This window comes from Falco rusticolus, chromosome 14 (genome assembly GCF_015220075.1).
Source record: "Falco rusticolus isolate bFalRus1 chromosome 14, bFalRus1.pri, whole genome shotgun sequence".
NCBI classification, from domain to species: domain Eukaryota; kingdom Metazoa; phylum Chordata; class Aves; order Falconiformes; family Falconidae; genus Falco; species Falco rusticolus.
This window is the reverse complement of record NC_051200.1, coordinates 23,929,442-23,957,165: the sequence shown is the minus strand read 5'-3', so window position 1 is coordinate 23,957,165 and position 27,724 is coordinate 23,929,442. Positions and strand designations below refer to the sequence as shown.

At 42.7% G+C, this 27,724-nt stretch overlaps 1 protein-coding gene across 1 annotated transcript in view; it reads left to right on the top strand.

Moving 5' to 3' along the window:
- MSN (moesin) overlaps positions 1-27,724 on the top strand; it is a 47,618-nt gene that overhangs the window by 6,101 nt on the left and 13,793 nt on the right. The window contains exon 2 of the mRNA XM_037408064.1: positions 21,622-21,705. Within this exon, the coding sequence (XP_037263961.1) occupies positions 21,622-21,705 (84 nt within the window). The remainder of the gene's footprint in view (positions 1-21,621; positions 21,706-27,724) is intronic.

Here is a 27,724-nt window from a genome sequence, read left to right as displayed (position 1 = left end):
GAACAGCAGGGATTTGCATGGTGCAGCCAATCATACTGCATCAAAGGAGTTTGTTTTTCTCCCATCTGAAACTTCTAAAGCAGGCTGAAGTCTCTAGATTCGAGGAAGGCTACTCTTCTGGGCAAACCTCTCTGTAACGCTTCTGTGGTTGTTTCTAGGTGGAGCTTTCAAGTGTTTTGGAACCTGCAGGCATAAAACCCACCCTTCTAACTCCAGTAGCTAGTGTTGACTCTTGATGTAAAGTTTAAAAGATTGTGCAGCAAATACTTGGCAGGGATGTAGGAAGAGACAGTCACTGACAGGCTTGGTGGTTATAAAACCACAGGATCAGCTGTAACTGGAGGTTTAAAACCTGAAATTGCAGAGGTTTGGGCCTTATATTGACAAGAGACAATTGTGGCTACAGCCACTGTGAATACAGAGGTGTAGGTGATCTAGTGCTGCTTCCTTCCTGTGCAGCTGTGAAAGGAGCTCTTCACTTGTATGAATGTGTGATCCTGTGATGGAGCACTGGGGCAGTCATAAATGGCTGGCCCTTGTATAGCAGCTTGTTGAACTTAATATTAAATGGGGAGAAAACACTATTTTAAGAGATTTTTAATGGTATGATGCCTGCAAAATGCTTTTTCCTAGCTGTTACAACATCTCTGAAGCTGTAGTTGTTCTGAGGAACCTATTAAAAAATACGAAGTTCGGGTGAGGGAATGATGTTTGGTTCTTATCCCATTCCCAGGCGAAGAAAGAGGAGCATTTGGCCACGCTAGGTTTCCCTTGGCCATTGCTGGTTGATGAATAGCTACAGACAAAAGCACAGGGGTGCCCCTAATGGAGGAATGAATGAAAAAGCTCTGAATCTGATCTGCTCCCTAGAGAAACGTGCAATTTGGCAAGAATGAGATGACTGACTAGGAGGGGGAAGAGACAAACTCCTCTCTCTGCCAGCAGTGATTCTGTGTAGAGGAAAACGAAATCTCAGGAGAGATCAGAAAGGGTAACTGAAGTAGTGAATAAGAATGGCGTGGTATGTGTGGGTGCAGGCAGATCTATGCTCTCTTGCAAGTTTCTAGTTCTGTTGGTCAGCTTGTTTCTTAGAGGAAGGCTCCTCAGGAGAGCAGACTTCACTGTACTGGAGGGTGAATACTGTAAAGTCTTGTGGGTTTTTTTGTTTTGTTTTTCTTTAGGGGACAGCAGGTTAAGTCAATGTTAGAGAATCTTGTGTGCAGCATATTGAAGAACTGCTATTCTGCAGTTTTATGCCTTTAGATGCTTTAAAAAGAAAATACCTGGAAAACAAAACTGATAATTTCCTGTAGCCAGGAGCCATTCTTGTCCATCTGTATATCACTGATTTGTCCTCTTCTCTGTAATAAGCCCTTCTGACTTAAAACCTTTTTTCCCCTCTGGATTGGGAGACCTGGTTATGGTGGGAAAGTGACTAAGTACAGGAAAAAAATTGCCATTGCAGTCTGATCAATCACATAGTCACAGCATTTAATGTATTTGGTTTTATGCAACACAGGCTAGTAAGGCATGAAGTTCTAGGCTAAATCTTTACTTGCCATAGCTTTTAAACTGTACTGAACTTTATTAATTCTGTGTTTGGTTACAGAGCAAAAAATTAGCTGCCAGACAAGTTATTAGAGTGCCAAGGCTTTTTCAACATCCCCTGAGGTGTGGCTTTTTGTTCATAATGTCTCTAAGAATACTAAGGTATAACTTTTTTCACCCTTTAAATATGCTATTCTGGAAGAGTGAATTAAAAAGTCTGTTTCCTTAAAAAACAACATTTTTATTCAGGCTGGCTGCTGGATGAACAGGAGTGTTCTGGTTGCATGTTTTTGTCTCTACTAAAATCCAGAACTTTATATCATCCTAAAATGATTGTAATCCCCAGGACTTGCAGAATGGCAGCAAATGGTTCTGAAAGCACTCTGTAAGGAAGTAAGGCAGTTCCACTGCTGACAAATTCTAGCAATATCAAGTTGCCCAATAAAAAAGTGATGATACAAAACCCACACCGTACTTGGTGGTCCAATACATCCTCTTACGTGAAAACAATCCTGTTAGTATGACATCTCACTGGCATCCTTGGAATTCTAGTTAGAAATGATAAAGAAGGAGCGATTTGTACATGTACAATAAAAGAAAGGCTTTACTTACTGATAAATTAAGCAGACACTTTGTGAATGTTTGACCTGTTAATATGTAAGTTAGCAAGAGGCATTTGGCATAGAAGTCTTTGTACAGACCTATTTAGAAATGCTTTCTTCCTCCATGTGTGGAAGAGGTGGTTCTTGCAGTTGTTGACCAATGGTGTATCTGTGAGGAAAACTGAGTAAGAACTGGTGCTCCAGATACATTTTTTTTTTTTTCTTTCTCCTTTTTTTTTTTTTTTTTAGTGTTAGAAAAGTAATGCTGATAATTGGTCAAGAAAGGGTCAGGAGATAAAATTTTTTCATTTTTGTAATAGTAAGTATGCTTAACATTTGTTTCAGTTGTATGGAGATGGTAGACATTGAATTTAAACTAAAAGAAAACTTCCACTCTTGTCCTTCCTTTCCCCTTATTTTAAACAAGAATTTTCATCTGCTAACATGTTGGATATTGAAGGCATGGATATAGTTTCAGATATGCTCATTTACTTTCATGGTGAGTTTCTTCTTGCTTTCATATTTTATCTTGAATATACAGCTTCAAGATTGTTAGAGTAGCTTTCTAAAGGTGGAAACTGGAAAGTTAAAGGTTCCCAGTGAACTTGGTTTCTGTAGCTTCCTTCAAAGGAGATGAAGTTTTTCTGTGTTAGGTTGGGTAAGAGCTTTTAACTTGTGAGGGATTTCGTCCTGTAATGAAACTATTTTTCTGTTCAGTGTGCCTGCAATATACAAAATGGTTTTTTACCTTTTTGTTGGGCTCTAAAAGAAATAGATAGGACTGTCCATCACAAAAATAAAAAGAATGTTTCAATTGGAAGGGACCTAAAATGACCATCCTGTCCAGCTGCCTGACCCCCTCAGGCTGACCAAAAGTCAAAGTGTAGTATTAAGGGCATTGTCCAAATGCCTCCTAAACACTGCCAGGCTTGCGGCATTGACCAGCTCTCTGGGAAGCCTGTTCCAATGTCTGACCACCCTCTCTCTAAGGAAATGCTTCCTCATGTCCAGACTAAGCCTCCCCCTGTGCAGCTTTGAACCATTCCCAGGTGTCCAGACCCTGGATCCCAGGGAGAAGAGCTCAGCACCTCCCACTCCATGTGTCCTCCTCAGGAAGCTGCGGAGAGCAACAAGGTCATCCCTCAGCCACCTCCTCTCCAAACGAGACAAACCCAGCGTGCTCAGCTGTTTCCCATGGGACATACCTTCCAGCCCTCTGGATGCGCTCCAGCACCTCCACATACTTAAATGGTGGGGCCCAGCATCGTGTGCAGTGCTGAAGATGAGGCTGCCCAATGCTGAGTGCTTAGGGACAGTCCCCTTTCTTGACTGGCTTGCTCTGCAGTGTCTGATGCCCCACAGGGTGCAGTTTGCACTCCTAGTGCTAGGGCTTGCTGCTGGCCCCTTATGAGCTGCTGCTGACCAGCACCCCCATGTCCCTTTTTGTAGGGCTGATCTCTGGCTGCTCCTCTCCCATTTTAGACTTGTGCCCCATGCTCCTCCATCCCAGGTGCAGAATCTGGCATTTGTTCTTGTTAAATTTCATGCCATTGATGACTGCCCAATGCTCTAATCTACCTAGGTCCCTCTGCAAGGCCTTCTGGCCCTTGAAAGACCCAGTAGCATCTTCTGGTTTGATATCATCAGCAAACTTGCTAATGGTGCATTCAACTCCAGCAGCCAGATCATTGATAAGAATATTGAACAGCACTGGCTCTAGGATTGAGCTCTGAGGAGCACCACTGGTGACCAGCTGCCAGCCAGGTGTAGCCCCATTCACTGAAGCCCTTTAAGCCGTGCTTTCCAGCCATTTCTTCACCCAGTGCACTGTAAACCTCTGCTCATCGCACAGTTGGACAGCTGGTCCAGAAGGATGCTGTGAGGGACAGTGTCAAAAGCCTTGCCAAAATCCAAAAAACCCTGCATCCACTACCTTCCCTTTGTCCTTTAGGTGGTTGATGTTATCATAGAAGGATATAAAATTAGTTAGGACTTTCCCTTTGTGAACTCATGTTGACTGTGCCTGATGATTGCCTTGTCCTTTAAATGCCTTTCAATAGCACCCAACTAATTAGTTGGTATCTGACCACTAAACCAGATCTTCTAGTAACTATATGCCAGGAAAGCAAAATTACCTGGAAAGCTAGATGGGGTGAAAGAAACTTGCTTGTATTGTAGCTTATGATGCAGCTGAGATAATAGAATACTCTGTGTCTAAGTAATAACAGCGTGCAACATCATGACGCAGGTTGGCTTGATGTGTGGTTTGTGTGTGTGTGTTTTTGTTGGGGACAACGGGTATACCAACCCCCAAGTTGTCCTTTCAGGATGACACTAGGTTATGTTACTCATGATATTCATGTATTCCACTAAGTTTTGTTTGACAGCATTCATTAATGGAGACACTGCGCAGCGTGTCTAAGAAAGCTGTTGCCTTTCCAGTTTACTGTTTGTATCTACTATATGTTACATACCAAATGTTAAGATAACGCCATGCTCGGAGATGAGGTCAAAAGCTTGAACATCAATAACTATTTTGCCAACATCTGGTTATTTCATTTGCCCCTACATATATCTTTATATGTAGGAAACTTAAAATCACTTTTTCAAAAGTGGACTAGTTCATTTGTTTTATTGGGGTAGATAATAAGAACTCTAGCAGAGATGTATTGAATCCAGTGTCTGGCTGTATTCAGCGCTCTGTGGCTACAGTTAATCCTCAGTGAAGAATCAGAACTCAAGCTGAGAAACCATTTTATTTCTGAAAATGTGCTGTGTGAACAACTGGATTTTTTGTTGCAATATCTGTATTTTTCACCAAGGAGCACTTAATGTGTGAATTTGTTTGCATTGGTGAAATACAGGAAGCGAAGAGCAGTAAAATGATTATATTCTAGGCAATATTCACAATCTCCTAGAGAACCAGAAGCTGCTGTATGAATGAACTGTGACAAGACTGCTCATTTTGTGAGCAGCCTCAAAAACTGTAAGGTTATTAGTAGCTTGAATAATGGGGTCAGAAAAGGCTAGTATTACTTAGAATACAGGAGAGCTCTGAATCTGTGGTTGGGAAGGTATTAGGCTTTGAGAACGTTCTTACTCAGCACCATAAAACACTTTATCACTAAACCAGGAAAACACTTGGAATAAGCTATGTGTCTCAGTCCTCCAGCCTGCAGCTCTGTTGTGCTGCCTTTGTTACAGAAGCTGGACTGTAACTTACTGTTTCCTGGAATACTGAGATAACAAGCTTTCCTTGCTGCTAGAAGGTTAGTCCTTTGCTCCAAAAGCAAGGATCCTCTGTTACCTGAACCTGGTGTTAAAAAAATAAAATAAAAAAAAAATCAAAAAGTGTTTACTACCAACTTGATGTAATTTTTTTTTTTTAAAGCACTAAATTGCACCTCATACTGATGGTATTCTGACCCAGCTGTGACAAACTGGGAAGCGGTAAGGTCTAGCAGTATGCTCCCAAAGACTCAGAATTTTTTTGCTTTCCTTTTAATGACTTGCTACTGTAACTGCTTCAGGTTACGTGAAATTTGTAGACATTGGTGTCTTCAGTGCTGATGGGCACAATGTATACCTAGAGTGTTGTGTTGACAGCCATAAATGTGGAAGCTAGTTCAAGCTCAAAAACCTTCGTTGTCTTTGTTTTTGTTTTTGTTTTTTTTTTTCCTTGCTCTCTGGTTTGTTACTAACATCTCAAGTTGAAGGTTGACTGCAGTCTGCAATGTAACATATTATGCTCAGTTTGAATATCCCTCTGTACACCCAACAGATTAGGGTAGAGAACTTTTTTGCATGAGGATATGTCAGCATTTTCAGCTGTAAGAGCATATCACTCTAGTGTCTGTCTTGAATCTCTCTATCAAAAGATAGAGCAAGTAGAAGGACTAACTTCAAAGTCACTGCAAGATCAGAGCAATCAACTGGAGATGTCCTGAACAATACTTGCTTCGGCATCATGCACAGGAAATGTGATGCTATCTTAGTTTTGTTCTGACAAATGCTAAATCAACTAGAAATCTGACAAACTGTTGCCCTGCTCCTTTGCTGTTTCAGTTCTGACAAATTTAATACATCAGCTTTGTAGCTTGCTCTGTACTTGATTCACCTCTGTGCACCAATTACCTCTCTTCTGCCACTAATCACCAAGTGCTTAGTCAGAGGAGGTGACCAGCCGCATCTCTTTCATGCTGCAATAAAAGCTGGTTGGTGGGTGTCCTGTTCTTTTTATGCAGAACCCCTCAAATTAGTATAATGTATTTCAAATTTAAGATTCGCTGCATCATGGCTTGCTTCTCAGTAAGCTGGTTCCCTCAGTTTGGAGGAGGGGTGCATGTTATGTGGCTTCCTTTGTGTCTTGGGACTGTGCTGCATTACTTTGTCCTTTCAGGTTTTTCCTCATCTCTTTGCAAATGGTATGGTCTCAGAAATGTTTGTCATAGAGGACTTCCCAGTGAAATGCTTTTACAGTCTTCTAATGACAGGTGTGATTTGGCGGCGTTCGGAAGGATTTGAAAATCATTTGGATCTGAGGGGATTCAGACAGTCTGGTAAACAAAGTGATTTCATTGGTCTGCCATTCCCTTAGAGAAAGGTGGGTTATTAGATTCATTGATGTGGACTTACCCATTTTCATGACAAGCCTGAGCAAGAGTAGTTAGCTGCTCTTACTGCTCCTAGTCTTCTGGGGATGTGCTGCAGGGGGTGAGGTATCTGTGTGCAGGAACATACAAGGAGCCCCAAGTTTTGATCAAAGTTGAATTAATGCATGCAAATCCTATGCTGCTGTTCCTTAGCATATGGAAAAAACCTGAAAACATACCCAAAAGCAACCCTATGCAGCAGATATGAGTAAGAGCTAAGCTCTCAAGCTGACTTATGAATGCTCTTTGCAAAAGATTGCTTTGCAGACTCCCTACCTCCGGTTACTGTAGTAAGTTTTATTGTTTGTTTTGTAAGTTATATTTGCATGTATGTTGCCTTACACAGGAGATATACTCATCATCTGGCTATCTCTTTTCCTACTATATGGTTGTGTTTCTTGGTTTTGACCTCCAGCTTCAGGAAGAGCACTAATAGAACTGCTTATCTGTATGTTTGGCTGCATAAAGGTAGTCTGTAACATCTGTTTGTGGAGGAGATTTAAAGGATCTAAATATCGAAACTGAAATCATGTAAGGAAACTGCTCCTGCCTGCTTGACAGAAGTCAGTTTCTGTCATGAGCGTTATAAATGTTTATGTTAATGCAAGGTAGCTCCACAACAGTCTCTGCAGTCTTGCAGAACTACTGAAAAAGTGAAGCTGAGAGAGAAGAACCCAGGAAGTAATCTGGTCCAACCCCATGCTCAGAGCGAGGTCATTTCAAAGTTAGAACGTTTTCTAAGTTAGATTGGATTGTTCAGGGTCTTGTTTTTGTACAGTGGAACAAAAGTTCTTGACAAAGACAACTTGGAAAGTACTGGAACTTGTGAAGTGTTGCATAGGTGCCTGGAAGTTCTTAACCTTGTCTTCTAGGGTGCAGAGGCATGGAGAAAATAAAAGAGCTAGTTAAGTATGGTGATTAAAAACTATCAAAAGCAAACCCTGTTTTAAGGAACACCTAACAGAAACCCATTCACCTGTGAGTGCAGCTATCTGTTGTGTTTGCTGGTACAGTTGATCTATGCAGGGTGTCTCTAGTTATGTACAGGCAATATTATAAAAACACCTTCCTACATGAAGCTAGCATAGACCAGAAGATGTTAAGCCGCAAGGGTCCTGCAGCAGTATGTTAGTGATGCTTTTGATGGCTGCTGCTTAGCAATGCTTATAGCACTGATTCAGAACATGCAGCCCTGTAGCAAAGTGGGAATAGGCTGTCTCTGTAGCAGCCACTGGAACTCGTAAGGCTTTATTCTGTTCTTTAAATTCTTACCGTCTCTAAAACACTAGAGACAGCTACAGCGTTTCATTTGGGTCCAACAGATATCAAATAATGTTCAGGTAGCTGTAACTTCTTGTTTTAACAGACTTTGTGATAGCACTCTGAAAGATTACAGAAGAAATACTCTGGAGTGGAAGGGTAATTAAATGGGTTTTTATTAAAAAAAAAAGGTCTGTTTTTTACTTTTTCCCCTCAGTTTAACCAGGCTTTCTTTGAAAGGCTACATGATACACAGTGTTACTTTTGCATCTGAAATGGTCTAAATGATACCTTCTGTTGTAGCAGTTTTTTGACTGCTTGGTCTCATGGTGTCTGCCTGATCTATAGAATGCCCACTATCATCTTCTCTAAATTCCCTGTGTTGTAAGGGTAGTATGTGATGGACTTGTATTTAAAAGGAAGATATGATGATAGATCTTATTTGACCATTGGGATATCTGGACATTTAACAATGTCTTCATGCATGTATCTCTGTCTGGAGTGAAGTTTATATGAAGTTTATGTCAACTGAAGTTTATCAGGCATTCTTTTCCAATAGCCTCCTTTCAAACAATGTATTTCAAGAGGTGTATGAGTGTGAACTTGAGAGTGTGCATTTAATTGCAGCCTTTAATGAACTAGATAAACTTGGTTGCATGTTCGAGGGCTTTGATGGTTTGCTGTCACTGTAAAGTTTTGGTCCCATCTGTGTGTTTCTGCCTTGCACTGCCTTTGACAGTCCAACTCTATGGTGCATCAGTTCTGTTCTGCTAGCTTGGTCAGATTTATCCCTCACCAAGCCACATGTGCACATGCCGTTAACACAGTTTTCTGCCAAAGGGTTGGGCATTGGAGTTGCTGCAGAGGATAAAGCAGGAGTGCCTGGGAGCGAAGAGCAAGAAATGGTTCAATAGCCTGGCCCATCTTGTCCCATTGTACCCAAAAAGCCATCTTACCCTTCCCTGTTCCTGTCATCTGCGCCAGTAGCAGTACTCTGGTGTAAATGTAGTGAATGGGACCAATGAGATGGTTCTGCTGGGGAAAAAATAACAGATGAGTTATTCTCAGCCTGATTCATTCTTTGGTCCTGCTTGCAGCATAGTCATGGAGTGCTAATGGGAACCGAAGAAGGCCATTTGGGACAGTGCAGGCCACGTGGGATGGTGTGCCTTGGTGGTTGGACCGCACTCTGTGTGGGCTGATAATGCTCTCGGCAGCTCCCCACATCTCTGCATCCCTTTGGGAGCCCCTTGAGACACAGGGTTCTGTGTGTTCTGGTGTGGTAGCTACGCTCTATATTAGGAAAGCTCAAGTGCTTGAACTAGATGGAGCTTAAAATAACAAAAGGTACTTAAGCAATGACAGGCTGGTCTTTTATGAACTCTGTACAGTTCCAACAGAACTATTTAAAACCTAAAATAGGTTGGTGGTGAGGGAAGCAAGTGTGGGTGGGGAGACTGAGTATTAACTGAGCTGTTTCAGGGAAATCCTGTGTCTTAGGGAAGCATGACCTAAATGGATAGGAGAAGGCAGCCAGCCTAAATGAGACCCTGTACCAAAAGGAAGTTGCAGGATTTGTCTAGCACACTGGAAATGATAAAACTGCAAAGCAAGGATGATGAAACAGCTTTACCTCACACTTCACTATGCCTGCAGTTAAATCTGGAGGGATGGCTCATAGTCTGGGCAGTCAGATCCCACAGTAAGGCTGTGTTCTAGCTCCTAGAAGTCTGGCTATTGTTCAGTTATTCAGTGAGGGCTGTGCGCTGGCCAAGAACTCGATGTGCCACACCCAGGCAGTGCCTGGGATGTCTGAAACAGGCAGCCCTGTGTTCAGCCACCCCTCTCATTACCAGTGAGCTGAAATGCTAGGTGTCTCTCAGTTGAGGAACAGAGAAACAAGTCAAACCAATAAGCACGCTTCTGACTTGCTCATTCAAACGTGAGAATCCTTTGGAAGGAACAGCTCAGTCACAGCAGTTATCTTCATGTTGTCTGTGGAAAGTCTCTTGAATGGTAAACATAGTGTCTGAGCATAGCTGCTTTTTTTAAAATTTGCCCTCAATTCTCAGTCACCTCTAAACCAATTCTTAACTGCAGGTGAATTTAGAGACCTTTACATGGGGAATGAGTAATTAGTCTATTGGCTCACGAACCTCAAGTACTTACTGTACACGTGATGCCTCTGTGCAGTTCGCACTTGTCCTGTTAGCATCCTGTCTGGATCTTGTTCTTGTTTTGAGCCCCTTCCAGCAAAATAGCTGCTTGTAACTTTGGCAGACATCCACTGGATGCTGGGTTTGGAAAGCTTATTGGCTGTCTGGAAATGGGTCTTGGCTACCAGGCTTGTCTGCTTAACCCCTTGAACTGGGTCTTTGCAGCTGTTAAATGGTACCGGGGAATCCCCTGCCTTTGGAGTGAAGCTCGGGAGGGAAAAACTGGGCTAAATCAAGTTTAGGGGTGGGGGGAAAAGCTGCTGTCCAAGAGTCTTTTCTGAAAATCTGAAATGCTTCCAGTGGTGGTGGGGAGTGCTGGAACAGTTTTGCTGGTTAAATAGCTGCAGTAGCGGGCAGGGTCATTAACGCTAGTGTGTGGTGTGCAGCTGAAGGGGTGGGGGGCACAGCGTACTTGTTTCTAAGCTGTGGACAGGATTGCCTAGGAGGAGCACACAATAGCTGTGAGGAATGCCACCCTTACCACTGCTGGCATTTCAGAAATGCCCACTGCCTTTAAGTTGAAGAGCTTTAGCTGGGGATGTGGTTAAGCTCAGACATGTGAAGTACAACTGCCAACCCTACTATTAGTGTGCAGAGGACGTAATAGGCATATACTGTTTCTCCAGAGAATAGCACTTTCTAACAGGCATAAAACAAAGGAGTATTTACAAAAAAACACACAAAGCTATCTGGAGTGTGGAAGCTGAATGATGGCAACTGCATTGCTAGATTTTTATTTGAGCTTTACCTCCTGATCCAGATGATGGGGAAAAGGCGTCAGGGTTTTCCCCCATGATTCTTCTTCAGTCTCCTGTTTTTTGCCTACAAAGGATGTTCTCTCTGGTACAAAAATAGTTATTCTAAGGGCCTCTTCAAACTAGTTCTAAAGAAATAGCAAACAGCAACGTTAATGGCTTGGAACAGCTAAAGGAAAGCAAAGGGAGGTGCGTGAGGAATCTATTTATGAGAAAGGAAATGGCAAAAATAGAGGAATTAATCCATTGCACGAGGTTGTAAGTTGTGTAATAAGAGGCATACAAGTGTCTGGATGTGACTGTAAATGTGGGGGACTCACCCACAGCTTCTTTTACTGGCTTAGTACACTCATCTTGCAACTCCTTTTGTCAAACTCTTTGCCCTGTGGACAGCGTGGCAAGCTGCTAGCAGCTATGGTGTTGAAACACCACTGGTAGGATATGACAACTTGCTGTCTGCTCGCTTGAAAAGGAAGGAATTCTATTCAAGTAGCTTTAACTTGGAAACATGTCATTAATGATTTTAGAAGCCATGCTGTGCAGGGGTAGGGGAATTCCCTGTCTTTCTTTTTTTGTTGTTACTGTTTTGAGTGAATAACTTTATAGTAATACTCTTATAAAGTAGAACTTTTATTCCTGTAAAAGTTGCCTGCCCAAATCAAATCACTACTGAAATTGGGTAAATGATTCCTCCAGAGTTCTAAAATGCTGAGTTCTCCAGCCTATTAAGAAACATTGGCATAGCCCTGGCTTTGTGTGTCTCTGTGTTCTTGTATTACTAGCATGTGCTCTCTAGTACTAATTGAAGATGACAGCTCTGGACCTTTGAAACATTGATTATGAGAAAACTGAAAAGTTGGGGCAGGGTGGGTGAATGAAGGGCTCTAAAGTAAGGCAGTTGCAAATGTCAGTCCCTTTGCATAAGGAATAGGCTTTTTTTTTTTTTCTTTTAAGCCCTTTAATGAGCTCTGAATGTGGTTTGAAGGAGACCTCATTCTTTACAGAGAGTGTCCTTGGAGGTAATAAATCTGATTCTCCACCGCCTGAGGGGAAAAAAAGAAGCCCTAGTTCATGTAAGGATGCCTGAAGTAGACTCCCTGTCTAGATATGAGTAATTGATCTCTGGCCTGATGGACATGTCCTGCAAGGAAGATAAGATCCCCTTAGACCCCTCTGAATACTAGGTGTTGATCAGCTGCAAAGGGGGGCTTCAATGGAAGGTAGTTGTGGCTTCTCACACCTAGTCTTGAGAACCAGAAAACCAACACAACGATGCTGTGTTGCCCTGCTCTGCAGGCATTACCTTTTCAATGGCAGCAAGTGTCTTCAAGGAAACTGATTATTTTTTTCTTGTAGGAACTTTCCTGTTTACCACTGACTATATGGAAGAAATTTATTTTTTTATCACTGGGAGATGAGCAGTCAAAATTTATCTCGAAATAGTTTCTTTTGTTAACAGCCAAACAAATACATATCTGGGGCTCTGATACTACCGTATGACAGGGTTTATGTTAGGATAAATCACTTGGTTTCCTTTTTTGAAGCTGACTGCTTTAGCATTAGGTTTTGTTCCAGATTTTTAGAGCAACCTCAGTCAGTCTCTTCTCCTTACCCTTTCCAAGAGTAGGGATTGGTTCTTTCAGCCACTGGATGCAATGCCTGGTAGAAACCCTGTCAGAAAACTTGTATAGAAAATGCTGTTGGGAATGGACACAGAACCAACTTACTTTGAACTCTTTTGTTAGATAAAGCAGAAATTCTCTGCTTTTCCAAGCTCTGCATGGGACTGAGGTACTTCTAGCACTTGGTGACTAATGTGGAAGTTTTTAGAGCGGCTGACCTGCAGGGTAGCTTTTTAATGGCCAGTGTGCTGTAACCAGCTTCCCCCTTGCCCTGTGTGAATACATCAGTGCTATAAAGGTGAATTTTGCTGGAAGTTACAGGCAGAGTGCTTTCTGCATTGGCAGCACCCCCTCGGTGCCTCTGCCGAAGCAAGACATGTGTCAGATGTGCATGTATGTCACAGGGCATGTCTGGCTTCCTGCAGCCCGGGCTCTCCTTCCTCCACCCTTTCTCAGCTCACTTTCTGCAAGCAGGCTCTTCAAAGCTGTGAACTTTCTCAGTCTTGCCTGCTGTTGCTGTGGCTTGCTTCCTGTGGCAGCTTTTTCCTCTTGCTGTCCTCAACGTCTTGGTTTGCGAAGCTATGTGAAAGCTGTGGCTTGCTCACTGCATTGCCTTGCTGGGGACTGAGAGCAAGTGGTGGAGGTTGCTGGGGGACAGCTGTAATGTGACTTTATTAAGGTGTGGCTCCACAGCAGTTTCTGCATCTTAACTGGCTTGCTCCTGTGTTGCTTCACAGGGAAGGAATAAGACCATGTGAGTGCAAATCTAGTTAGATTTAGCCTGACTGGTGCTTTGCTGGCCGGGCTGGGCGCTCGTGCATTAACAGCCTGGGAGCTGGGCACAGCTCAGCACCTCTGCAGTGTCGGAGGACACCAGAGCCGGCAGAACTGTCTGTCTGCCTGGGATGTCGGCTAGTGGTGCCGTCTCCCAGCTTTTCTTTAGTTTATCATTTGGCCAGCTTGCTTGTATATGATAATCATGCTGCAATTAATGTGATTTGCTCTTTTAACCATTTTGAGTTCAAATACTGACCCAAGTATGAGATTTTATTGAGGATGCTCAGGCCTATCTGTCATTTGATTTTTAATGAAGGCAGTTTGTTGGTGTTTTGTGTTTTTTTTAAATGAACTGATTAATATAGGTGGTTTGCTTGGGATAGAGCAGTATATTGCGTGTGTGGCCACAGGGCTCTGCACGTTAATCCAGTGGCTGTGGACTCTGCTTGAAGACTAGGATCGCATTGGTGAACTATCTCTAGATCAGTCAGCAGCAATACGCACTTCCCAGTGGAATCTGGAGGATGCTGCCAGTTCTTCATGTTTTGGTCTAGAGCCCAGTGATGTGTGTTTCATAGCATGCTGGGTGTACGATCTCCTCCATCCTTCTGCAGGGGTGGTGGGGGTAAGGGAACAGGCCAGAAAAAAAATTGTTACTGGGGCTTCTTTCTGTGTTTCCAGGCTACCGTTCTTGATGTCTCTGCCAAGCTGAACTCAAAAAGTGGTTGAGCCCATTAATTGAGATTGCACTACCCAGTCTCTTGTTTCTATTGTCATTGGCAGCCCACAGAGAAGCCCGCCCTTCCTCTGTAGGTGGCTTTTAATTTAGTTTTATTATAGATACAAACTGGAATTTCCCTCAGTAGATGACACTGAGCTGTGGAATTCAGCATAACAATGGATGAAATTTGACGGAAGCTTCATGTAAACCTGTCATTTCTGGCAGAGTCTGACTGCTACAGTTGGCATTTTTTTTTGCTTTAATGACAGCCATGTGTCTTGTTCATGTAAAGTCATCTGAAGCTTATAGTATTGAGCTGGTTTTAAATGGTGGTTGGGTGCATATTGTAACAACACAAGAAATGCAGTAAGCTGCAACATCCCTAGGCATCTTGGTACCTTCAGATATTTGTTCCACGATCTATAGCTGACCATCCTGTGTAATGTCTCAACATACAGCAGGTACAGACAGCTGGGGTTTGTTTATGACTAGCATATGGCTGAAAGGTACAGTCAAGTCCATATCTATCTGATTTTGTCGGAAATGACATTAAAAATAGCCCCAACTGAATAACTGACAACTACTTCTGCAAAATGAGCTTAGATGCTGTGCTGCCAAATGTTCAGAAAGAACAGGGGATGGGTGGGGAAAGTGTATTTTTGGGTGGGGTTTTTTCCCTTTTTTTTCCCCCCCTTCTTTTTACAACAATCATGGGGGTGTCGTCTTTATCTGGTAAAATGTTTTCAGCTAATGACCTTTGCTTGTGTCCATTTTTAATCTTACTATAAGATGACTAAAAGATGTATCATCAGCTCTTTGTCTTCAGGCTTTGCACTAAAATCATTAGGGATTCTTTAAAAGGTGAATTCCTGCTACAGGCTGTAGTTAGGTACCAAAACAAAGCCAAGACACAGTCAGTGACTGTAAGGGTGATGTTACAATGTGTACGCTATAGCACAAGTTGTACTTGGGGCTCACTGGTACAGAGTGGATCAAAGGAGGGCAGGCATCTTCATCCACTATATTACGGTGACTTTATCCAAATTATCATCATGGGGTGGAATGGGATGCCTCTTTAGCTGTATTGCCCCTCCTGTGGCTCCCCTGAAATGAGTTATGTCCCCAGCTGAGCCGGGAGGAGGGTGGTGGAGAGGGCTGGCATGCTCCTGGGAGCCCTTGGGAGGGTTAAGGCTGTCTCCAGGGCTGCAGTGCTGGGGCTGGTACCTGGGGTGTGCCTGCTGCTGTTCCATTCCCTGATGAGCTTAGGGGTATGAAAAGGCTCTCTAAGACTGCTGGAAGGGGGCTTGGTTTAATTAAGTGTAATCCCTTTAGAAATTGCAAGCACTTTCACATGACCCGATTCCATCCTCACCCTGACACAGAGGACCCAGGGCTGTTACAGCAGAGCGCTGGCACTCGGGAAGAAGCCAGATGTCTGTGAGTATTGGTGGTGCTGCAGGTGGGGGGCATTACCTCTGACACTCTTCTGAGGCCAAGCAGAGCACAATGCCCTGTCTCGCTCTGTAGGTTGGCATGTGATTCCTGTCCTTGTAGCAGGCCTGCGTTGGCTGCTGGTGTGGTGGGAAGTGCAGCCCTGGGGAGCATTTGTCCCACAGAAAACACTTCCGTGTTTTAAGGGACAGGAGAGCAATTCTCACTGTAACAACTATACTGTTGCTAGTTTTGCTGAAAGCCAAAACTGGGAAGGCTTTTAGATTATTAGAGTGCCTTATGTGGTGTTGAGTTCAGAGTTTGTGCAGCTCCAGCTGGATTTGATGTGCTTCTCTGGTCAGAGCTGTTGAAACTGATGCATGCTGTTGGTCTAGTATCTTTACCTGCAGCAACTGCTGCTGGGTGAACTGGTGCCCTATAGCATAGAGGGGTCTATAAATGATGGCCTGGAATTTCTTTTTGACTGGATTACTTATGTTCCATAACAGTCAAGTATAACTCTTCCCTATGCCATTTTCTCCCAGAAAATAGTCTACTTTATGGCTTGAAGCTGGGAAACATGAGTATCTGAAGCTTGAAGCCCTCAGACCAGCAGGGTATAAACAGCTTCCTTTCATTTAGGAAATCCAGGGAGGAAAGAAGCTTTAGCTCAGGGTCAGGGTTTTGCAGAGGTTGATGCTCTGTTGTGCTGACTCTACCTATTATTCTGACATGAATTTCCTAGTACCCTGTTCCTGTCTCAGCTTACGACAAACAGAACTGTCTGTTCTACCTCTTGCACCACTCGGTGCGCTGGGACATTAGTACAAATAATACATCCATTCCTTGGTGTGGCGGTATCAGTCTTTCCTGTTTGTCGTGCCATATGCAGCTACAGATTTTTGTCTTGGGAAGTAGTTAAAGCAGGTTATTAGTAGGGCTCGCTCAGAGACCTGGAAGGTAACTGATAGCCACTGCTGCTAGTAAAACTTGCTGGGAATCTCAGTTGGGCAGAAAGTGAGACTTGAAGGTATATGGGCAATGTTAAAACACCTGAAAAGATGGTGCAAATAGGTGCCTGGTACCACTGTCTATTAAGTGTGTTTCCTGTAGCCTGCTAAACACCATGGGAGGAGGGTGGTGGTGTCCTGTAGCTTGTGAAAGCTCTTAGTTGTCAAAAGGAGCTTTCTTGGCTGCAGCAGCTCTGTGGCTGTAACAGTGTCTCTTCCATGCAAGGGGTTCTGCCTGTGACAGGAGTCCTGCCCTGGCCACTGTGCTGTCCTTGGCAGCAGGAAGCTCTTTAGTATGCTTTGGTAGTGGCAATCTTTAGCTGTGCTTAGACTGGTAGAACAATGGTAATTCCTCAAATAGAGAAGAGGAAGAGTTGCTAGGTTTCTAGCTCTTTCCTGTAGCTATTATGAAATGAATCGGTTAAATGTGGGCTTTTTTTCTTGAGTGTTTTTTAGCTTGGTGAGTGTAAATTTGCCTGTTGAAATATGATACTCGAATTTTCTTGTAATGTGCAGGATGGCCACCTCAGGAAGCTTTTCATATAATGTTGCTAGCTCTTTGTATGTAAAATACTATATTAAATGATGATGGAAAACCAAAAGAAGGCTATTTTGAGGCCACATACTAGGATAAAACCTCTGGTTTAAGATCTGAGCAGAATGCAGAGAGTTGCAGACACTTGGGTGCAGCAGTGAGTGCATTGTAAATGCTGTGATGAAAAAACTCAATGAGTTGCTTTAAATAGAATTTGAGTGTAATTTACTGTGTTAAGATAGGGGTTTTTGGGTAAATTTGTTGATGATGAAATCCAGTAAGTCTTCTAACAACATCTCCTGAGTGTTGAAATTTTAAGACAAAAGTTTACTAACAAATTTTGGAAAAGGGGTGTATACCTGGTGTGAATGCTGCCATTGTGAACCTTGTGATCTGATCATTAGTGGGCAATGTCTCCTCGCTGTATTTACTCCTCCTCCTTACATTTCAGCAGTGTGCACCTTGCCTGCCTGGGCTGACAGAGCTAGATTTGTATATGCCTAGCAGATGAAGTTGCTTATCTTATTGAGGAACATTTTATTCTGTTTGCAACCCAAATGGTAAGCATGCTGATGGTTATGCCAGCCCTCAAACCTGGAAAAATCTCATTAGATGGTTTAGAAATATGCCATACTAAAGCTTAATGCAAGTGAATCTTGAGTATTTTCTTAGAATAAGTGTTAATGCTAAACACTTGTGCTTTGGCAGGGTAATTCTCAAGGGACAAGGCAAACAAGAGTCTGAATCATGCTGAAACTGGATCATGTTGGCTTTCTTTCAGTATAGCACTTTTGTTGTGTAACCCTTGTGTAAAGTGGTTTTAGTAAAAGTGAGACCTCAAATGAGGAGGATGAAAGTGAACATGCAGTGCCTGGTACTTGCTTGTCGGACATGATGGTGGTCTGTAGGTCTCTTCGTAGCTTGGCTGAGCTGCAGGCAGAGCACATGAAGATGGGTGGGACTGACTTGCTGTTAGTGAGGTGGCCCCTGGGTATCTTTCAGAATGAAGTTCCCTTGGTGCTTGCTTTTTTAGCCTTTTTACGTGCTAGAACAGATTTGTATTTCTGTGCCAGTACGCAGGCTCTTGAAATGAAACAAAGCACTTGTTAAAGCTGCATCTGCTCTGCAGTATTTGTTAGGTCTCTTATCTGCTAACTGGGAATGGAGAGCCATGCCTCCCACCACCTGAAATGGTAGAAACCTCACTTTGTTTTTCCAGTTCACAACAACTGGCTCAGGAGAAAAGCCTCACCACCTGGCTTGGTAGCATATAGGAAAAAAATCCATTGTACGTTGCTTGCACACCAGTGAGGCTTAACAAAGCTCAGTTTTACAGCAAACTAACTTATCCACCAAGTATTAAATTACTGCAAAACTAGCAGTTAAAATGTCATCGGTGCAGCCTGGGACGTGCTCGGCCCCCCGCCCGTTAACAGCAGTGTGCTGTTGACTGTATTACTGCTCCGATGGGATGGGGGAAGCTGGCATTGCCTGGGTGTGGCTGGCCAAAGCATAGGCCTGTTTCCTGCAGTGTCTCAGCTCTTGCTGTCTTTTAAAATAGAACAGACTGTAGTTGCAAGTGTGGACGCCATTTGAGGCTGCTGCTCATCTTGAGCACAGGGAGCTTCTGCAAAGGGGAAAAGGTGTGTGTCTTCCTGTTGAATGTGCTGATGGAAGGATGATAACTGGCTGCATAGCTTGAGTGCATTTGAGTGATGGTGAAAGAATTTTGCTGGTTCCAGCGTGGGAACTTATTTTAGTGTGTTAACAAAGATGTGAGTCTTACAGATAAGTATTCTGCATGAATTATGAGGATAATTACTGAAGCAGCTTTGTTTCAAATTTTAAGGTCTATTTTGCTCTGAATAGCTTAAAAGCTATTTGGTCACAGGTTCAAAGAGCTGCCACAACTGTTTCAGTTCTGTTTTCTGGTGCTTCCTCTGTGCTCAGATAGTTCAGCGTTCAATTGCTCATGCTGATGATACCTGATAAGAGTAGCTACAGTGTTTTATCCTTAAACAGTAGAAGCAAACCCACTATTTTTCTTTCGTGATAGCTGGTACATTAGTGTTTTAGGTGAACAGGAAATACTTTACAACAAGGAAAAAGCAACCTGTTGCTTAATGCTCGTTTAATGTAACCCCTCTTATACTTAAATGTGGCTTACAGACATCTTTGCTCTCACTGGTAGGTGTGCTGAGCAAGTCAGGCTTAGAAGCCAGCGCTCTTTCTGATAGAAGAGACTGCTTCCAAGTATTAAGTAGCAAGGCTGTTTTGGGGAGTGTTCAGTCCTTGTGGCAAGCAACTGGATTCCTGGTTCACCAAAGCACTGTGAAATTAGCCAATTGTCAACAACCTAGGATCTGAGGAAAATAATTTTGGGAAGGCATAGCAAGATAACTTTACAGTACTTCATGTCATTGAAAGTAGCTAATTTTAAACAAAGGGTGATTGCTTATGAGATTAGGTCATCTGCTCTTTCCTTGCTGCTTCCTTGGGATGGTTTTTTCCTCAGTACGAATTCATGATGTCAGAGGGTTTCAAAACCAACTTATTCCTGGTCTGCTTGTTCATGATAACCTTTGCTTCAATGATGTCTAAATAGCATTGCTTATGCATGCAGCAGTTAGAACTGCAGCTCTTCTTGATTTCAGCTTTGCTGTGCTAAACCTACCTTTAAGCTGTTATAGATATGCTTGAATTTTTAGCTGAACTTGAAACAAGGAAACCTTTAGGTTCATCACAAGGGGATATAAAGTACAAAATAGTGGTGTGCCTAGGCTCAAGTAGGCTTGTTGGGAAACTTGAAAATGTATTTGTAGGTAGTGGTCTCTTTTGGCACTTGACTTGGTCTTAAATAGCAGAATGCTTCTTGCCTATGGGGGAAAAAAAATCCTGGCTGTAGCTCTACAGCAGTCTGCTGCTGCTTTCTTAGTAAACAAGGTGTGAAATCTGTCCATGTAGTCAGTAGGCATACAGGGATCAGAAGTGGCTGTGATCGTATCAGTATTGGGTGGTTCCTTGAATATTTCTCTGCTTACTCTGTCTAGCTTTTTTGGTTGACTTATAGTCTAAATGCAAGTTTCGAGTTATTCTTGCTAAAACTGTTCTCAGCATAATTTCCCCCACCTTCACCTCTGGAAGGCTGGTGTGGTGTTCTGAGAGGTTTGATGCAGGGTAAATGGCTGTTGACAGGAAGGAGAACTGTGAAGGCAAGGTCAGTGTGCTAGGTCTGTACAACTTCAAGTTTTGAATCTTTGTGATGGAAAAGCATTAAAACAGTTTGATCTAAAATATCTGCAGCTTGTGTTCATAAATCGTGAGATATACCTACCTTTTTCAGTTGATAGGTATGCAAATAGAAATGAATTCTCAGACAGCTTGGTGTACTTGCAGGCCTTGCTTTGCCTGGTCAGAAGTTACATCATCTGTGTTCATGCAGGAGTATTCCTATCTACCCCGAAGAATCTATATGATGTTTTCCCGTGGATGATCAGGAGTTGTGCATGGAATAAGCTGTTTTACACTAATCTTTGAGGTGAAGTGCCTCTGCTGTTTAACTAGCTTCATGAGAGCTATTGCTGAGAGATGTACAGGTGTCCTGCTTCTGTGGGATGAAATTGGGAACTCCCTTGCTGCTTTCATTTCACATGTGAAAACGTGATGCTGAGGCTTTCCTGTCAAGACAGAGTGCATTATATAATGCTCCTTTTGAAAGACCATTGATGATCTTACTTCTCATGTCTAAGGCTGACATTGTCATGAAATCTTGACTGTGGTATTAAATTACACCTGAACCTATTTCTGCAATGTTTAAAGATCTTTTACCTTCCTGAAAGAATAGGAAAGCAGTAGGCAACTATATAGAGATACTTCTATGGGTTTGTGAAGCACCTGCACATGCTAGTGCATATATTAGTTCAGCATGCATACTTTTGGCCTTAGCACGCAAGATCATCCTTGTGTCCTGTCTGCTTCGTACCCAAAGCCCTGAGAGCTTATCGGGGATTGTGAGCTATTTTTCTGCAGATACCCATGGAGAGTGGAACAGTATTGTTAGTATTGACCAGTCTTCTGTAGCACGCAGAGTTGTTAATGCTTCCAGGGACTTTCTTGACATTGATCCTTCAAATGGAAGGATTGGATGTCTGGGTGTGTGGCTTGAAACATCTGTGCTCTTGTGAAAGACACCAGAGTGTTCTATACTAGAAAGTAAGCTTTATAAGCTGTAAATGGCTCTTGTGTCCATACATAGATGGGAATATTAGTAGAAACAGAGTGGATATACTCTTACGCTGTGGAACAGGAATGTTGTATCATACAGGGGGAACTGGGAACACTGTGCTGGCAAGGCAGATGACTTTGTAACTGCTGACAGTTAAATTCCTGGAGGCTTGGCGGCTGGTCCCTGGCTGTAGGCAGATGTTGGTTTTCATTATTGGTCAGTGTCACATAGAGAATGTGTTGTAACGATGTGTTTTCTGTCTTTCAGATCAGCGTGCGTGTTACCACCATGGATGCTGAGCTGGAGTTTGCCATCCAGCCCAACACTACAGGGAAGCAACTGTTTGATCAGGTAAGTGATAGAGGTGCAGAAGATCTAAAGTTGATAAAGATGTTGTGATTCTATTGAGGCGAAAGAAAACAGTTTGAGGTTAAGTGACAAGTGTGTATAATAACTTCAAGACAACTCAGTATAATAAGAAATTGTACATTTTTTCAAAACTACTACACTTTTTTAATCTCCAAGAATGCTTTCATAGCTATTCTTACCTCCAATGAACTGAATTGTCGTTATAGCTCATAATAATAATAATAATTGGATGTCTTCAGTCATAATTCATAAGATAAGTCTTATGAAGGAGCCAGTAAGCTCTCTCTGGTTGGCTTACTTGTGAGCATAATGTAATTTATTTCAAAGAGTACTTGGTCTCTAAAACAGGAGAGGCTTAGCTGGGCTTCAGATGTTGCCACAGCCCTTAAGTGCAGGTGAAGTGATGTTCTACAGTTGCTTCAGGCCCTGGTGGAAATCTTAAGAGAAGCTATGTACTGGAAAGGGCTGTTTTCGTCTGGGTGTTTTAGCCTTCCTCTTCAGCATCCACTGGCTAGGCAAATTTCCTCCTGCTTTGGCCCAGACAGAAGCAGGGATGTATGTGCAGCCCAAGGCTGGAGCAGCTGCAGACAGACATTGTCAGTTACAGCAGCTGAAACTTCGACAGGCTCCACTATGTTTCTCTGCTGTAGTCCTGAAGGCCATGGATTTGCTCCTTGAAGGAAAATCTGAACAGTAAATTCACAGCTTAAAATGAGTATTGGATTAATGACAAGATGAAGGAACTGCCAGCCAGATAGCAAAGTGTTCTGGGGCTAGTTGTACATAGTACCTATCTTAATTAAGAGAGAAACTTACGGGCTGACTCACCCGTGGAAGTCAGCTATCTCATTTGGGGCCACTAAACCGAATTTAAATTTTTTCTTAGATGTTTAACCACAGACTACTACTTTCTCTTACATTTGGCTGGATGATTCAACACTAGATGTTATATTGCTCTTTGCAGCCCAGCCCTGTGAGATGGAGGGAGTGAGATCTTAGGCTTTACTGAAAGAGCATCCTTTCATAATGGGAAAAGCAGAAAGGTTTTCAGGAAAGTTCTGAGCTGTAGTGTAGTTTCAGTTGTCTCTGTGTTACTACGTAGTAGCTCCTATGTATTTTAGCCCTTTGTGGTCTCTGCCAGGCTTTGGTTGATAGAAATGTGAGCTGGATTCTGTCCAGAATCCATCTGTGCAATGTGGAACTCCACCAGAGTTAGCTCATGGGAGCATATGCCAGTGAAGCTGAGGTGACATGCCCTCAAGTTCATCAAGAAGTGAATCGTGGGTTGTGTTTTTTCTGGAGGGGGTGTTCTTCATGTGGATGCTATCCATGATTATTTTTCAATACCTGGTTTCTGACATTATCCAAGCAAATCACCCAAGTGCTAAGAAGTGATACTACTGAAGTCAGTAGTGTTTCTAATCTGCACATTGCTTTTTCAGTCAGCTCTAGAGCATCTGCACCTTTTGCTTCAAACTGACATTGTGGTGGCAGACTGGGGCTTCAGCAGCTTGTCTCTGAGAAGCATCTGATTGTGTTTCTACTATGGGAACTCTTCATGTCTTAATAATTGATTTCACTCCTTTGTGTCCTGTTCTTGAACAGCTGCATGTTCTCCTCATTGCAGTGTATTTCACACAGCATCTGTCTGAACAGAAGTTCTGTTTTTTCCATAGTAAACTCTTTGGGAAGGGAGGAAACAAATGCTGTTGCAGAGCTTTAAGTTGCTAATGTAAGTAAGACAGTATGTACTTCAGCTAAATTGGATTGTAGGTAGAGCTGGAAGAGCAGAAAGTGTCTGAAGCTAGCTGTTAAACATTTGCTACTTATAAGAGGTCTGGTGGACACAATCTTTTTATACTGTCTATATATCATGCTCACTGGAATAAGAATTAAACTTTTCTACTGCCTAACACACAAGATTTCCTTGTGGAGGTATTGATGTTGGTTCCTGATAAGGCTGATACCGAAATGAATAGTCTAGAGCCTTGTTAGTGACGGATGTCCAGGCTTTGACTAAATGATGAGTAAAAGACCTATCACAGTATGGTAGAAAGAGTAACCCTCTGCCAGGGTTTGAATGTTGTGAGCAGTAGGGTAGGGAATTGGCAGTAGATGTGGGGATTTCAAAAGTCTCCCAGCTCTAGCATGAATAAGGAGTTTTGAAGGCTACTCATATGTGAGTGGTTGAGTCGTCTGATCCCAGCTGCTGTTGCTGCCCTGCAATCTAATCATTGGCCCTTTGCAATTAAGGAAACTAATTGCAAAGGAGGTAGCTATTCGGCTTCTGCCACAATGGGAGACATTTCATCTTGGTCTCTGAATGCAGATACACAGCAGACTGTCCTTTTTTTTTTTTTTTTTTTAAATAGAAAATTCAAGGCTCTTTTCTGTTGCAAAAAAAGACCTTATAGTCAGACTTGCACATAAAGGAAAGCAAGTACTTCTTGTATGTGGACATGCTCAAACAGATTATTGATCTTTGCATTAAGAACTAACTGAATACCAAATCAAAACATGAGAGCCTCTAGTGAGCTGACAGTACATACTAAACTTGTTCCCTTTAGTACGGGGATGGGGCTTCAAATATATCGTCAGTTGGCATATATCCAGTATGATTCAAATGGCTGATCTGTTTGTGTGGATTAGTTTCTGTAAAGGGATAGTCCAGAGCTGTTCTCCCTACCGATACTGCTAATGGGGAGTAAGCAGTGACTGCTGTTTGATAATCTGTTCACTCCATGTCACTTTCTGTCCTGAGGTGGTCTTGGGTTAGATGATGCTGTGTGTAAGAACAAAGTTGTGGCTGTTCGTTTGCTAGCTTCCTTAAACTATGTTGTGCTGCTGGAATTACTAATCTAGTGGTTTCTGCATGGTGCTGGTTCTGAAACAGGAGCTGCTTTCATCAATGCTTTTTTGAGGGAAGGGATACTTCCTCTACAAAGCAAAGTTAAGGTTTTGCTGTTGCAGCACATGGACCTTCTGGTGTGAAACCTGACTTTTTGACTCTTTCACAGAAAAATTTTAAGAGATCCTGCATGTTTTTGCCCTAGAGTACCCTTTCATTTTGAGCTGTCACTTCCGAGTTAAGCAAAAAGGAAGCTGCTAAGCATTGCCAAGGTTTCTAGCTGCACAGCTACCTTGGTGCATGCCACTGGCTTTGGTCAGTAACATTTAGGCAATATCTCTTTTCACCTGTTGTGTATAAAGGTAGCTAAATACATTCATTATGCCACACATAATTCTGACACCTACTCTGAATAGGATTCAGAAGACTTTAGGAAAGCTTGTGTCTAGGTAGTAGCTTCATGAGGAGGATCAATTTGAGTCTGAGTTCCACAGCAGGTAAGTAAGCTTGAGATAGAAGTGTTCCTGTCTCCTCTCCTGCTCGGTAAATTCCAAAGTGAATTTTTGTAGTGATAGAGCAATGCAGATGCCTCACAGCTTTGGAAGTTGTCAAGTAGCTGGCTGTAGAAATATCATTGAGTTGATATATGGTGCAGTAACATAATGATTTTATATTACAGAGCTTCCGGTAACACCCTGTCCCCTAGGCTTGTAATAATACAGCTTTAAGTTAAATAGCTTAAGCTTGTGTGCATGGACAAAAGCTGGATTAATTGAGATAGGAGGAGTGTACTGTCTGTCTGCTGCAGCTTTGCTTATGTACCTCTTAGCATCATCTGCTGAACTCCAGCACTTATCAACTCACTAGGAAAACCAGTAACTCTTCTTTTAATTTATCACTAGCAGCTGAGGAGTGGGAGCAGAGCTTGAGGATGGACTGTGCCTGTCAGGGTTGCTGCTTATCCTGCAGGCCTGATTATTTCACAGGTACCTAGAAATACTGCTTTCTTGGGGATGCAGGGCACAGACACTGCAATGATAGCTGCTTGTTTTCTTTTTTTGACCCATGTCTGTATCAGACTGAGGTGCAGTTGGGTGGGAGACTAGTGTGTAAACTGCAGCATTTCTTTGCTTTATAGGTCTCCTACACTTGAAAGATTAACTGTTTCTCTGGTAAAAATGCTTAGCTACTTATTGCTGGTGACAGCTTTGAAGTTGTGTCCGTCCAATCTTTTTTCCTCTCAAACTTTTTTTTTTGGGGGGGTAAATTGATTCTAACTTGAATCAGTGAGATTTTGGCCTGTTGGGGTGTGAGAGGTCTAGCCTATTCCTTGGACAGGGAGAGGGGTAACTAACTTGCTTGCCAAAGTGCCCCATAGCTGGCTAGCAGGCTTGCACAGAAATGCCCTGTTTTAGTGGATGCTGCGTCTTCCATGCTCCTCAGGCAGCTTGCTTACAGGCTAGGCACAAAATCCTCAACTGCTTTGACTTCTGTGGTATGAAAACATACTCCCTTCTTCCATGCACATGCTGTATGCAGCAGCTTCTCAAATGCTTTCTTTCTGATCACTTCTGACCCTGGATCCTGCCTGGTGCCTTGTTGTTTCGTTTCCCTTCAGAGCCTCTTATTTTCGCTAGCCTCTGGTGGAGGACTCTTAGCTGTCTGCTATCCTAGGTCTGTTGGGTGGTGAATGCAGCTGATGGGTGGCAATCTCCACCCATTTGATAGGCCTTACAGCAGGATCCCTTTAACAATGAGTTGTGGTTACTAAACTGTTCAGTCAGCACTTCCTTCCCCAACCTAAAATGAACTCTCCTTCTCCAACTTTAGAACAGATTTGCTTCTCAGTGATGTGCTTAGTGCTTTCAGAGCCTATAGCTGATCATGCAAACTTCAGTTCTTCTGATGCTAACTTTTGCACATTGCAAAGTCCAGGAGATGGTGGCTTCAGCATGCCACTCCAGAAAAAGCCTTTAGGGTAACCAGGAGCTCCCAGTCTCTGTCCAGTTAAAAGCAGTGAAGCCAAGTCACAGGTTAAAGAGAAATGTGAGGTTAGAAAAACTGTACCATCTGTCACTTTGGACTTTGAAAGCATGTGGTTAACCTTCCTAGGAGGCTTTTCCTCAGTTTTGTGAGCTTTTGGAGTCAAAACTGAGCTGGTGATAGAAAAGCCCACTTGGCTATAGGTTAAAATTGTAATAATAAGCATCTCTCTGCTCACTCTAAACCTAGTCACTGATGCTGTATTTTATGTTCAGCATCGAGACTAATATGTAGTAGAGTGTGGGGTTATTTTTTTTCCTTACAAATTCTTAAGGATCTTACAGATTTCATTAAGCACTAGGATTCCTAAGATTCTGAGTTCATGTGCCCTGCCCTAGCTTGCTTATCTGATGCAGTGATTTTAATGATTCTGTAGAGTACCAGTTTACGCTAAAGCTTACAGTGCAGGTGGGTGAAAATTGCTCTTGACTCTTGAGTAACTGCAGCTGAGTTGAGCTGTGTTTGGAGTAAAAGCAGATGGTCTCTCATGGCCTGTATGTTAAGCTTTGTGAGGGGCGAGACTGTAGAGAAGCCTTTAGGACCTCAGTAAAGCCCTCCCTAGTAGTGTTTAAATGCATAGGAAACTGGTCTGGAGCACTTGATCCAGTAGATGAAAGCACTGAACAGAAAACTCAGTGTCATTTTAATGGGGGAAAGCAGCAAGTCTCAGGACAGTGACTGGTTCTTCCAGCAAACCCCAGAACTCATTTGTGTAATGAAAGCTTGTGGTTGTGTGGTATGGAAATGTCTCAAATTTCACAAGAACATGTGGAAACTTACTGGCTTTTATAAAAGCAGTAGCCAACCCAAAATGGACTGTTTGTTACTAAGGGGTTCAGTGGCAAACTGTAATAAGCTTAAAAACTCAAAAGAACATCCTGTCATTTAGCACTCTGGCATTTTAGCCCTTGGAAAGGGAAAGTTAGAAATATATCTATCTGCCACATGGAAGGGGAACAGTTGAATATGGCTGTAGATGGAGCCCATCTTGGGTGTTGCGTTAGGGTACTTGGAAGACAATGTTTTAAGTACGTTTTGACTATGGCTTACGGAACTGCAGGTGTGGCACCAGTTCAGAGCTCCTCCAGCAATGAAGCTTGCTAGCAGGTT